This window comes from Panthera onca, chromosome A2 (assembly GCF_046562875.1).
Source record: "Panthera onca isolate mPanOnc1 chromosome A2, mPanOnc1 haplotype 2, whole genome shotgun sequence".
Lineage (NCBI taxonomy): Eukaryota > Metazoa > Chordata > Mammalia > Carnivora > Felidae > Panthera > Panthera onca.
Window position 1 is genome coordinate 155,169,836 of NC_138340.1, and position 14,540 is coordinate 155,184,375.

The following is a 14,540-nucleotide window of genomic DNA, read 5'->3' on the forward strand; positions in this document are numbered from 1 at the left end:
ACGCGCCCGGCCCCGGGGGGGTGGGGGGGGGAAACGGCTGGAGCTAGCAAGGTAGCGCCTGTGGCTTTCTGGGGAAAACAAAGATCTAATGTGATCCTAGATTCCAGCGACAAAACTGGGGACGCAGGTACTTCCTCAGCCCCTCTGAACGCCGACTCCGCAATAAGCAGTCTTTAAAGAACTGGGGTCGATGTGAGGGAATTTTCCACCACCAAAACGAGATAAACAGGAGAAGGAGGCAACATCCCTAAATTTATAATAATGCACGGAAACATGCTACATGCCACATGTATGTATATGTGCATAAATATGGATATGGTTGGGCACATACCTATCCAGACACCATTGACTTGCCTGGTCAGAGACTCAGGCTTAGACATCTCGTGCCTGGGAAATGGTGCAGTTTATCTTTAAGGATGCTAGAAAAATAAGAGATGAGGCTCACGTTGCACGGATGACATCACTAGCTTTTGGCTGCGCGCTCCGTGTTCTCGTCTGTGGGTTTTAGCCAAAGCTGCAGCGCCCGGCGCCCGAGCGAGCGAGCGCGGCAGCGGCTTCCTCCGGCGCCCGCACCCGGGCGATGCGATTTCCCGAGCACCCCGGGCGCAGCCTGGGCTCTGGCTCCCCACCACCCGCCGAGCCCGCGAGGCCCCGGAGCCGCCGCGGCTAGAGGAGGAGGCAGGGAGGGGAAGCCCAGCGCCCCAGCCTCCCTCCCCCACCCTCGCCCCATTCACCTCGGCGGCCGCCGCGCGCTGGGAGCCTGATCGCGGGACGCCGAGGCCCGGACGGGATTCTCCGCGCGCCGCCAAGTGAGCCGGCGCCTCGGCTCCTGGGTGGGCTGCGAAGAAAATGGTGCAGTCTGAGAGCGGCTGACCCCAGTTGGGCAGAGCAGACAGCTCCAGTGCCGGGCTGTGGCGGGAGAAGGGGGCGGATTGTTTTGAAGGGCCGGGACCGCTGTTTTCCTCGGTGCCTGCAGCATTTTCTTTGCACCTGAGCAGCAGGTTCCTGGGGCTACTTGGGAGCCAGATGAAGTGAGGCAGAGGCATCGCGGGAGAGGCGGGTCTGGAACCTCTCGGGTGGATACTCAGGAAGGAGACTGCGCTGGGGAGACCGGCATGACGCCCCCGGGGCTGGCTGCGGGGCTGGTGGTGAGCCCCGATCGCGCGACCTGTCCATGGTGTTGAAGGCACCGCGCGCCGAGCTCCGCGCGCGCCGCGCCGTGCGCCCTGCCGGGTGCATCCTCCTCGGCGCATCCTGTCTCTCGAGCCCGCCGGCTGCCGCCCATTCACCCCTAACCGCGGGCCGAGGCTCGTCCGGTTACGCCGTCCGGGTGACCGCGCCGTCGGCCCGAGGGGCCTCCTGAATGGCGAGACCAGAAGCAGAACACCCGGGAGCTCGCGCGGGAAGGTTGGCCGCGACCGTGCGCCCACGGGAAGCCCGCCTCTGAGCACAGCGCGCTGGCCAGACAGCAAAGGACCTACTGGTGACCAGAGGACGGAGCTTTTCCAAAGAGCCGACCCAGAGAGGAAGAACATTTCTTGGTTTGCAGATCGGAAGGGGGACAGTCGCTGAGTGGGAGACACAGGCGGGACTCAGGGCAGCCGGCCCTGGCATCTGGAGGTTTTCCTTCGTTGGCCGGTCTCGTCGCGGGTGCTGGAGTTCCTTCTGTCGTCGCGCAGCAACTCGTGATAGCCCCCACCCCCTCACCCCAAGAAAAGGCCAGGCGAGCGGGTCCCGTCGCCACCCTGCACAAAGAAAGCCCAACAGTCTCACTGCAGCCGAGGGCACTGGGTGTTTAGTTTCTGGCCCGAGGGCAGCGGCGCCTGAAGTCCGGCTGTGTGCCGACGCGGCCGGTTCGGGGCAGTAGCTTCCTGCTGGGCAGGGAGGGGGCGGGAGGCGGTCTTGTCCGCTCGCCGCCGCCGGAGGCTGCACCTGCCCCCCCGGAGGATGCCCAGAAGCCAGCCGGAGCCTCCCCGGATCAGAACTTTTTAGTCTGTCCGCCCCCATCCCCGCAGTCCCTGGGCCGCGCACCGGCAGGCGGGGGCGAGGGGGCGCCGCCGCGCGAGTCCCCCTCCGGTCCCCCCTCCCCCTTGGCTCGGCCGCCCGCCCGCCGCTTTGTTCCGGGCGCGCGGAGGGAAGGCGAGGCTGCGGCGGATCATGCCCATGGTGTAGCCGCCAAGCGGAGGCATGGCTGCCGGAAGGTTACTGCTCTACACGGGCCTCTCGCTAGCGCTCTGCGCCCTCGGCATGCTGGCCGTGGCCATCTGCTCGGACCACTGGTACGAGACGGACGCCAGGAAGCACAGGGACAGGTGCAAGGCCTTCAACACCCGCCGGGTCGACCCCGGCTTCATTTACAACAACAACAACAACTTGCCGCTCCGGGCGAGCCGCTCCCGCCTGGACCGCTGGGAGGGCAAACTCCTCCGGGCCCGGAATCGCAGGCAGCTCTTCGCCATGAGCCCGGTTGACGAGTGCAGCCGGCAGTACAACTCCACCAACATGGGCCTCTGGAGGAAATGCCACCGGCAGGGCTTCGACCCCGAGATCGCAGCCCTCATTCGGAAAGGTAAGCGCGAGGCGCGAGGCGTGGCGCTGCGGAGAGCCCGGCGCCTCTAGGCCCGGCAGCCCTCTCCTCCCTTCGCCCGGCAGCCCTCTGCTCCCTTCGCCTGGCCACGGTCTCTCCGGCCTCCTGCGAACGGGAGGTCAGGTTGTCCAGGCCCTGCTGAGCCTCGGAGCGGCCAGAACTTGCCTCCCGATAGCCGGTAATGGAGGCTTACCTCTCTCTGCCCGGCCTCTTGTCTTGCGTTTGTGTGATGGGATTCCCGTGGAATATCGTGGTCCAGGGTTTTTATCCAGGATAATGCTTCATCAGTCTCTGAAAAGGGAGGGAATCTGTCGCGTTGTGTTCTTTGCAGAGGAAGCCCCTTTGAGAATGATGTGTCCGGCAGACAGCCTCCTAGTTTTAATCTTTGTTTTAGATGTTGAACCGATTCAGGAGAAACATCTCACTGAGAAGGCCATATTCACGCCACAAACGTTTGCTAAGTGCCAGTCTATACCCGGCGTGGTGCAGGCATTGGTCGGTCATAAAAACATGGATAAATCACAGCCCCTGCCCCATTGTAGCTCCAGGCCTGTTGACCAGATTCTTGGTTTCTCCTTTTGGGGAAATGGTCGACAAAAGTGACTTGTGTGCTTTGAATTTTAACAGGGCCTAATAAACACATAAAAAGTAGTTCCTCACTTTAGAGAAAAAAAATTACCATTTTCAGAAGATTTATATCAAAAATACCTAAAGTACTCCAAAACACAAAACAGACCATATTCACTAATGATAAAAATTTCTTTCATACTTTCTTTTGTATGATCACATACATTTTTAAAAGTCTGTTCATCTCATGCAATTTGTAAATCTTGTGTGATTTATACTTTGGGGACCACCCTGTTCTATTAGTCCACTGAACAGTTGTTTGGATGTATTATTAATATTGCTCTGAAGAAGAGAATACGTTCTCTCCTATGGTAGTTGCATTCTGGAAGATATGGTGTGATTTTATGAGTGTTGTTCTCCCCCCCTCCCTCCCCCCCCCCGCTGTGTTTCATTCTCTTCAACTATTAAATGCTGATGCCAAGGTGAAAATGATGTTGTTACCTGCAAAGTCTTTGAGTCAAAGATAGAAAACAGTTCTTTGTGTCTCTTAATATTATAACACAGGTTTGCTTCTGTTTTAAAATATTATTTGTGAGAGCTGATGTTCTTTGATTTATAAAAATATTGAAATTGATCAGAAAAAAGTGGTAATTTGGAAAAAGCCAATTGTTGAAGAATGACAAGCAGTGGGTATGATCTAGGTGGCAAGTCAGATTTAGAAAAGTCCAGAAAGAGAATCCATCTGAATGTTTATTTTGTAGTTTCTGTAGGATGACTAGGGATTTTAGCCGATCCAGTTTTCAGTGTCTTAATATTACAAACATCACAACTGCTTCGTGGTTAGTCTCCTATATGAAGCAGGTGGACCCATTCGGAGCTCTACAACTTTGTAACGATGTACAGAATATTAGAGAATTCCAGAAGAGAGTAACTTGGCTTGGATTTAAAAGTAGGAAAACAAGAGAAACCAGACTCGTTTTTGACAATGGGTGACTTCGTAACAGTTTGCAGGCTCTCAGATTCGTTAAGTGTTACTTCGTTGTTTTCCACTTTCATCAAAATTGAGACGGTAGGAAGTTGGCTGAAACGGGAGGGAGAATTCATGTTAATAATAATGCCTGATAAGCAGTGGTAGGGCTTGCTGAGGGACATTCTTGAATTTCCTTTCTTAAATGTCTCTTGCAACAAGATGGGTATCCTTCTGTCTGGTATTGGTTAACGCCACTTAGAAAAAGGGGGATGGAGTCCGTATCTTCTGGTGGTTCTATAGAGGGCTTTGATTTCATGTTGCTTTGCCTGGCAATCTGGCTAGAAAGGTTAACTTGGTCTGTGCACCAGAGAGATTGGTTACCATAGTGACATGTTCTTCCGGTGAAGCTGGAAACACAGTGACAGGGAAAGGGATAGGGGAAGAGTGTACAACATTTTGACTTTGTATCGACTGATTTTTAATTGCAGCAACAGAAAATGGACACGGCACAGCAGGGGGATTGAATACACTGATACCTAGAGTTGGCAGGCATTGTATTTCACTTGGACTAATGGAGATGCTGTTCCCCATCACCCAAAATACAGCAATCAATGTCAGCTGCAAGCACCCACTTACCATGGCCGTTTCTGTCCATTTGACATTCTTGTTAGGTATTATTGAGATAGATGGCATGCCAGCCTTACAAATCTTGAGAGACTTAAGGTCACTATCTTCATTTTTAACCTCGGAGCATAATATTTGAGAGCTAGATCTTCCTTTTCTAAGCAACAATAGACACATTTTGGAAATAAGGGTATCTTCTGTTAGTAGAATTCACAAGCAACTCCGATAACATAGAACATAATTTCTAGACTTAATCCGTGTTCTTTCTAGATCGGCAGATTTTAGAAGGAAGTAAAAAAAAAAAAACACACACACACCCAGAAATTGATATTCGTCTATTTAAATTTAGGGCAGGCATCTTAGGGAAAGATATTTATCTCACAGTATTCATTAGCAGCCTCAAAAGATATGGTAGGCCTTTGTCTTTTGGGGGAACATCTCAGATTAAAATGCTGGGAGATATGTGTTGGGCAAGGGGGAAGGGACACCAGAGAAAAAGACTGTGTAAAATCTGTCAATATTAGGGGAAAATTAGAGATCTATCTAAAAGATCATACAGCTCCACGTAACTCAGTCAGTCATTTGTTAAATCAATGTTCATTACATTAGAAAGTTGCCGTCTGTGCATTTTAAAACACAACCAAACCGCATAATTAATAAGAAGACAAAAGTCAAATCTATATCTGATTCGAAGACAAAGTCCTTTAGATTCATGTTCTTTCTGAAATCCATTTCTTCGATGCCCTGTTGCCATGTGTGTACCAATAACAAATATGCATTTTTGGTCACGGTATATTTATTCGTTTGTCTTATTGAACTGTTAAGTTCCTGAAGGGCAGGAAAGATATAATTTGTAAAATACATTCACCAGATGCTTGGTACTTGGGAAATATCTCATACAAATTAGGTTCCCAGAAACGTATCCATCAAGAGCTTATTCTAATTGTAGGAACACTTGTGTGGGAATCCAAATAAAGGATTAGTCAGAAAATTGTGATGAAAAAAAAATGAGCCAGCATGGCTCTCAGGGTAGGTTAATATTGCAACAGATGCTGAATAATTTAACAGGGAAGGTTTTTTTGAGCAAAAAAGTTTTGCTACGGAATAAGGGAAACAGTACTTTTTTGGACAGCCGATGTCACTGAACAGACATTTATCACCCACAATCATTATTTTTCACATTAGATGAGATTTTAATGACTTCCTTCTTGGAGGTGGGATTGGGTAGAGGGTGCAGCAAGGATAGATCACCCTTGAATCCCCATACGACTGTGACCATAATCAAGTCCTCTTGTCTTGCTTTTCAACCATGTCAACGTCTCCCTAGTAAGTCACTGCAAGCACGGGGGACAGATCAATGACAGGATCAGTTTCTGAAATCCAAGAGACTTCCAGACCCTTAGGAGGAATAGCTACAGGTAGGATTTTGTTCCAGGGAACATTTACATTCTTTGATTTCTACTGGCATGTTATATTGATATGGTTTAAAATAAGTAGACCTTCACCTGAGACTCTGAGAACTTTTTTTATTATTTGAAAATAGGCCTTCTAGTAGAATTTGATCTATATGATCATAAACTGGTTGTCTCTGTATTGAGGCTTATTTGAACAAAACACTGCACATATTCACAAATTAATAATGTGCTCAGCAAATATTTACTGCACATGTGTTATGTGATGGACACACATCCCTGGAATGAAGTGATGGATGATACCTGGGCCTTAAAATTCCCATAGTCTGTTAGCGTCACAGGGGATAAATGACAACGACAGAGCAGCAGCTACAGATGCGGAGAAGCACCGAGCAGGCAGTGATGGATGGTGTTGGCAGTGGGGCAGGGGGATGGGGGTAAGCCGGGAGGGGTGGGGTGGGGAAAGTTGCCTGGAGGAAATGAGATCGGAACACAATTTTCATGAACTTGGAGGTGGATGGTGAGGAAGGGCATTTCAGGCCAAGAGAGCCATCTGCATAGCCACGGAGCTGTGAAACAGCAGCTTGGCCTCGTGAGTGGTGATTGCTGGAGTGAGTGAGAGGGGCAGGGAGTGGAGCTGGAGAGCCGGGAAGAGCCAAGTCAAGGAGCTTGTATACTCACGTCCCTGGTAGCTGTAACGCCCAGTAGGGTAGCTGCTAACCACAGGTGGCTCCTTAAATTTAAACTAACCAATATAAAATGAAATTAAAAATTCATTTCCTTAGTCACGTTGGCCACATTCAAGGGCTCAAGAGCCGTGTGTGGCTCGTGGCTGTCATATTGGACAGTGCAGGTTAGAGAACATTCCTGTCATCCCAGAAGGCTCCATTGGACAGAGCTGCGTGGAACCCAGAGCCTCAAAAGAGCAAGCATGTACTTGGTTTCAGATGAGGAATTAAATTAATTAAACATGATAACTTGACCTCAAATTTAAGTATATTATTCTACACTTGAAGAAACTTTGCTACTTGAATGTTTTGGGCAGAAGGTTTGAGTTCATGGTCAATTATACCAAGTCTATATTTTATTAACTTCCCATCTTTAAGATTCCATTAAAATTCCTTCAGAATTCTCACATGCTTCTCTATTCTCTCCTTGCCCTCTCTCCACTCCATTCAGAGAAACTTGCCTTGTTGTCTGGATGGAAAGGGTTAATAATAATAATTGTCAAACATGATGCCAGGTACTCCTCTAAGAGTTTTCCATATACTTGCTAATTTATTCTTCATAATAACGCTCGAGGTGGGCATTATTATTTTTTTCATCCCTGCGCTACAGTTGAGGAAACTGAGGCATATAAATGTCCATTAACTTGCCAAGTCTCACGATAAGGAAGCGAAGGTGTCAAGATTCGAATTCTGGCTCCAGGTTTGGTGACTCATGCACTGCCCTCCTTGTCACCATAGGGTCTGCTGGGTGGGGGGTGTAGGGTGGAGAAGAGGCTGGGGTATTGATTCCTCAAACTGGAAAAGAAACGAGAAGCAATTGTAGAATGTCACCATGGGGAGACCTGCTTGAGAACTCCCGCTTAGGCCTGCAGGGGAAGGTCATGTTAAAGTAGTTCACACACTTTGCTTTGAAACCCACCGGCAGAAGCCCTTCCACACTTTGGTACGTGATTTAAAAAAAAAATTATGTTTATTTCTGAGAGAGAGACTGCGAGCAGGAGAGGGAGACACATAATCGGAAGGAGGCTCCAGGCTCCGAGATGTCAGCACAGAGACTGAGGTGGGGCTCGAACCCATGAGCTGTGAGTTCATGACCTGAGTGGAAGTCAGACGTTTAACCGACTGAGCCACCCAGGTGCCGGGTACATGATTTTCAAGTATTTATTTTGCTCACTGTGGTGGATGCTGAGGTTATGGCCACCCTCATTCATTCCGCAAATATTAACTGAGGGCCTAGGGGCTGGGCATCATGGATAAGCTTACATTCCAGTGGGGAGAGACAGACAATAAATAAATACATGTGGAATAAAAACAAGGGGTGCCTGGCTGTCTCAGCAGAGTGTGCAACTCTTAACCTCAGGGTTGTGAGTTCAAGCCCCATGTTGGGTATAGAGCTTCCTACCAAAAAAAAAAAAAAAAAGGTACTACCTTAAAAACATACCAATTAGAATAAAAATGATCCCTAATGAACTAATCAGTATATAATATAATGTGAAGTAGTGAAGAGTATGAAGTGTCTTTGCTTTTAGGAAGCATAAAGAAGAAGGGTACACCTGGGTGGCTCAGTTGGTTAAGCGTCTGACTCTTGGTTTTGGCTCAGGTCATGATATCACCGTTCGTGGGCTCAAGCCTTGCATAAGGCTCTGTGCTCACAGTGAGCCTGCTTGGGATTCTCTCTCTCTCTCTCTCTCTCTCTCTCTCTCTCTCTCTCTCTCAAAATAAATAAACAAACTTAAAAAGAAAAGGAAGCATAAAGGGGAAGCTGGGCAACTAAGTGAAAAATTAACAGTTCCATTAGTTTTGGTTTCGAGATATAGGGAGGCTTTACCGGCTCACAAGGAAACACATATAAACACCCACAGCGTTTGTATATAGTGTGTGCCCCATGCATACACATTTTGTGTGTGGCCAAATGCGCAAGTGAGTGCGGTCACATCATCCTCCCTCTTCACTCTGAAATACAATGAACCAGTGAGAGGTAACATTTAGGAGCCCTGTGACTCAGTGGGCAGGTGCACGGATGGGAAGAGAGAGAGGGTCGGTGTGATGTGTTTTGCACACCTGCTGTGTACCAAGCGCTCCGCTAGGTGCTGGGGGGCAAAACGAAGAGGCATCACATGGTGCCTGACCTGAGGGAACTTACACTCTAGCTCACGGTTTCCCAAATTCATTGTCATGTGTGGCTGGATCAGGCTCTTCCTCAGAAGACCACATCTGTGTCAACCGGATCAGGAGTCAACTGGTCAGGAGACTCGGGTCGGGGGAGTGAGTTCTTTTTATTGAGTCAACAAAGCCAAGAGCCATGTTTCTTTTCCAGAAGGTCAGCTTATTTCTTCTTGTACTGTAGGGTTGGTAAGGATCAATTACAAGATCGATTCTGTATATTCCACTTGGGGTTGTCGGTTACAAATATTTTTTCCCTCTCTGCTGTTACTAGGTGGTCCTAGGCCTTCAGGCAGAATTCTGAACCCACTGTGGGCTAGTCTGACCCTTCACGTGCAGGCACATAAACATCTAGGAATGAAGGAGAGTGAAGTCACAAATATGTATTCAGATGCAGATACTTTTATAACTACGTACTCCAAACAATACGCAGAAAGAGGAGGGAGCGGGTGACCTGGGGGATGAGTGGACAGAAAATTGATTTGAACATCTGGATTGGACATCTGCTGTTTCTGAGAAAATGCATACGTTTTTTTCCCAAAGGACATTGTTTTGTCAAATGTAAAATAGTGAGTTTGGATTATATAAACTTCAAGACCTTTCACACTCTAACGTTTGATGAGAAAGTTAAATTTAGGTGATAGAGTGTAGATAATAGATAGATGGTTGAGAAAAGGTGAACCCGGAGAGAAGGGAAAGGAGGGGAGAAAGGAGAGAGAAAGGGGCCACTTCTTTTTTTTAAAATGTATTTATTTTGAGAGAAACAGAGACAGTGCAAGTGGAGGAGGGACAGAGAGAGAGAGAGAGAGAGAGAGAGAGAGAGAGAGAGAGTCCCAAGCAGACTCCACCCTGTCAGTACGGAGCCCCACAGGACAGGGAGTTGGGGGGGGGGGGCGTTTGAACTCATGAAAGAGTGAGATCATCACCTGAGCTGAAACCAGGAGTTGGTCGCTTAAGCAACTGAGCCACCCAGGTGTCCTAAAAGAGCCCACTTCTGAAGGGAGCATCCCAGGGTGCTAAAAGTGTGGAAGGAAGAGGTGAGAAACAAAGCAGCTAATTTCATACCCGCACACAATCATGTAACACAACTTCGCTGCTTCTCTTTGGAATGATTTGAAATGTCTTGTTGCAGATTGGAGTTAAACACTGAGACAGTTCATGGAGAAACGTGGGGATGGCTGCCCAACAACGTGAATACACTTAAGGCCACCGAACTGCATACACTTAAAACTGGCTGAGATGATCAGTTTTGTGTTGCGTGTGTTTTACCGTAATTAAAATACATAAATTAATTAATGAAAAGAAATGGTAAAACTTAATAGAGAAAGGAACTGTATTACTGGTCAGTGTGTAGGATACTTTATAGCCAAAGATCTTCATTCTTTCAACACACTGATTGAGCACCTACATGTGCTAGGCACTGGAATGCTTAGGATGCAGAAGTTAATAAAACAGACAAAATGCCTGCCCACGTAGGTCTTACATTTAAACAGTTTTGAGAATCATATATATATATATATCGTGTATATACACACACGATATATATATGTATATATATACATATATCAGTGTAAAAAATATATATTCTAAACAGTTTTGAGAATCATATCTTTTTTGGCTTGCTTTTTAGAAACAATACTTTTAGGGCGTGGCTAGGTGGCTCAGTCGGTTAAGCATCCCACTTTGGCTCAGGTCATGATCTCGCAGTCTGTGAGTTCAAGCCCCGCATCGGGCTCTGTGCTGACAGCTCGGAGCCTGGGGCCTGCTTGGGATTCTGTGTCTCCCTCTCTCTCTCTCTGCCCCTCCCCTGCTTTTGTGCATGCGCTCTCTCTCTCTCTCTCAAAGATAAATAAAACTTAAAAAAAAATAAAAACAATACTTTTAAAGAGCATCAAGATATAAAACGAATAAAAGTAACAAATACATCTCTTGGGTCATTTAAAAATTATTGTAAAGTGAAGAGCTCTTCCTGCCTTTAGTCTTTTGAGCTCCAACTATGTCAGGCACATAACTTGGCGGATCCTGAGAGAAATCCATGGTTCCTGTCCTCAAAGAACAAACAAAAGGAGGAAGTGTGCAAGGAGACTAATAAATATAAGCCCTAAGGTTGCTTCTAGGAGAGATTTATTTACATGTCAGGGGCCTGAGTGGTACTTGAATTTTGGAGCAGGTAAGGGGGGCTTTGCAGACGAAGGAATGTTCTTAGAGTCATTATTTGTGGACGGATCAGGTGAAGTCTTAGCCTTATTAGTTATTTAAAAATTACTAATTAATTTTGACAAGTCTTGACAAGGCTTGACAATTTTGACAAGACTTGTCTAGTCTGCCTTCCACCTACCCTTGTCCCTCAGACCCCCCAGCCCTTCTCCCAAGAGGCAGCCATTGCTACCAGATTTTATAAATCATACCAGAGGTGATTTATTCAGCAGTTTATTTTTTTATTTTTTATTTAAAAAAATTTTTTTTGACGTTTATTTATTTTTGAGACAGAGAGAGAGAGAGAGAGAGAGAGCGAGCATGAACGGGGGAGGGGCAGAGAGAGAGGGAGACACAGAATCCGAAGCAGGCTCCAGGCTCTGAGCCATCAGCCCAGAGCCCGACGTGGGGCTCGAACTCACGGACCGCGAGATCGTGACCTGAGCTGAAGTCGGACGCTTAACCGACTGAGCCACCCAGGCACCCCTATTCAGCAGTGTTTGATAACGGCACGTATAAATTTAAGTCAGGCAACGAACAGGTGATTCAAAGATGAAAAAAGTTTATTTTTTATAAATTTGTATACACAGAGATGGTGTTTTAAGGCCTGCTCCGGGAGTCACCAGGAATTGTCTACAGGTGATGTTTATGCTGAGTGGAAGCTGCTATTGTCGTTCAAGGAAGTTTGACAGATTTGCTGTTTTATGGGAGACTGCAGTATCTGAATTATTTCAATTGATTTTTTTTTTTTTGGCGTCGAAGTATTTTGCCAAGAAAAGGCAATTTGCTTTATATTAGGTCATCTTCATAAATTTATATCATTTCCTGCGTTTTAAAATGCCCTGCTGTTCTATATTCTGAACCTCACTCCGTTGGACACTTTATTTGCTCCAGAGCGTCTCCCTTTCAATTTTGGCCTGAATTTCTCTTAATCTTTATAACAGCGGTTCTATTTAGGCAAACACCACTCCTATTCCCCAAAGCCCTGGAGTGTTTCACAGAGCTGGATGGGATGGGGTTGTTTTTACCCTCAAGAAGCTCTGCGCTCGTATGCTGCTGTGTGTCTGCCGACACCACACTGGAGTGCAGCTGGAATCTATCTCCGGAGGCTGAAGACACGTATACTTGTGCTCCTGCTATATTCACATGCATGGACACATGTCCTAGAATGTATGGCGCCACCGCTTGGAACAGCAACAGAAATAAGCCAGACAGAAAAACTTACGTGCCCATGAATAGGAGAACAGATGATGAGGTATGGTGTAGAGTCATACAATGGAAGCTATTGCCATATATTTAAATTTTTTTTTCAACGTTTTTTATTTATTTTTGGGACAGAGAGAGACAGAGCATGAACGGGGGAGGGGCAGAGAGAGAGGGAGACACAGAATCGGAAACAGGCTCCAGGCTCCGAGCCATCAGCCCAGAGCCTGACGCGGGGCTCGAACTCACGGACCGCGAGATCGTGACCTGGCTGAAGTCGGACGATTAACCGACTACGCCACCCAGGCGCCCCAGTTGCCATATATTTAAAATAAATATACTACATTTATATATTTCCAAGTGAGTAAACAAAATTTGAGTGAAAAAAGCAGGATACAGAATGAAATGTGGAGTATGTTGCCACTTATATGAAGTTAGACACAGATCAAATAACATTAGGTATTGTTTATGGAAGACATTATTTGTGTTGTATTTGCAAGTATGCATGGGACTGATAAACCCAGAATGAAAGATGATGTTTACCATTCTTTTTTTTAAATGTTTATTTATTTATTTTTGAGGGAGAGAGAGATGGAGAGACTGAGTGTGAGCAGGGGAGGGGCAGAGAGAGAGGGAGAGAGAGAGAATCCCAAGCAGGCTCCATGCTGTCAGCACAGAGCCCAACGGGGGGCTGGAACTCACAAACCTGAGATCATGACCTGAGCTGAAATCGAGTTGGATGTTTAACCGACTGAACCACCCAGGTGCCCCTGATAACCTTTATTTAAAAAATTTTTTTTAATGTTTATTTATTTTCAAGAGAGACAGAGACAGAATGCAAGTGGGTTAGGGGGAGAGAGAGAGGGAGACACAGAATCCAAAGCAGGCTCCAGGCTCTGAGCTGTCAGCACAGAGCCCGACACGGGGCTCAAACTCACGAGCTGTGAGATCATGACTGAGCCAAAGTCAGTTGCTCAACCGACTGAGGCACCCACGTGCCCCATCCCCTGATTACCTTTCTTAAGACAGAGAAACAAATGGAATTGGGAAGTTGCTTTAAAATCATGTCTGCTATTTTATTTCTTAAACTGAGGCAAATGGGGAATGCACACAAGCAGGCTATTTGGAAAGTTTCTATGATCCTGACAATAAAGTTAACATTTTATTTTATTTTAACTGTGTTGTTCAGTGTTTAGGAGGCAGGTTCTTTAAGGAAAATTAATGGAAAACTTTGTTTCTGAGGTGATCTGTGACTGACTTTTGTGACTAGTAGCAGCAGCATTTAGAGGAGAATCAGGTAACTCCTAACCAACAGTTTTCACTGAAAGTAGCTCATGGGAAGGGCTGAGAACAAATAAAATTATGTTTTACTCACTCTTGATGTGGTGTGAGAAGAGGAAGTTGAGGCTTTAAAATGATTTGTTTCTGGGACACCTGGGTGGCTCAGTCAGTTACGTGTCGGACTCTTGATTGTGGGATCGAGCCTTGCAATGTCTCTGTGCTGAGTGTGGATCCTGCTTAAGATTCTCTCTCCTTCTGCCCCTCCCCTCCCCCGCCTTGGGCTCTCTCTCTCTCTCTCTCTCTAAAGATAAAAGTTTGAAAAAAAGATTTGTTTCTGAGACAAAGAGTAATGTACAAGTCACTCCCCCCTTTGTAAGTTTCCTGCAGCTTGTGGAGGAAAACCAAGAGTTTTAAGGGTCAGAAAGGTAAACTGAAACTAATCCTCCAATTGACTTGATCAGACATAGAACTGTGAATAGAGAAGGCACCGAGACAGGGAGTGTGGGATGAGCCAGAGGCTGAGTGCCCACCCCTGGGAAGGCTCAAAGACCCCGAGATCGCGACCCAAGCCGACGTTGGTCGCTTAGCTGACTGAGCCACCCAGGCGCCCCCTCAGAAGTTTTCTTATCACTCTGGAAACCAAGTAGAGAATAGTCGGTAAAACTTTATGTTACTGATGAACACGGTTTAGCTTCTTCATCCCTAAAATTATGAGGGTGACCGTAGCCAAGGGTCCCTCTGTTATGACAATGATTCGTGTCCACTGTGTTCAGACAAACTACAGCTGGAGCAGAAAAGACCTATCACAA

General features: G+C 46.9%; 1 protein-coding gene across 1 annotated transcript in view; it reads left to right on the forward strand.

Annotated features, from left to right (window-relative positions):
• The first annotated feature begins 1,557 nt into the window (after positions 1-1,557).
• TMEM178B (transmembrane protein 178B) overlaps positions 1,558-14,540 on the forward strand; it is a 357,133-nt gene continuing 344,150 nt past the window's right edge. The window contains exon 1 of the mRNA XM_078438541.2: positions 1,558-2,569. Coding sequence (XP_078294667.1) covers positions 2,188-2,569 — 382 coding nt within the window. The 5' untranslated portion in view covers positions 1,558-2,187. The remainder of the gene's footprint in view (positions 2,570-14,540) is intronic.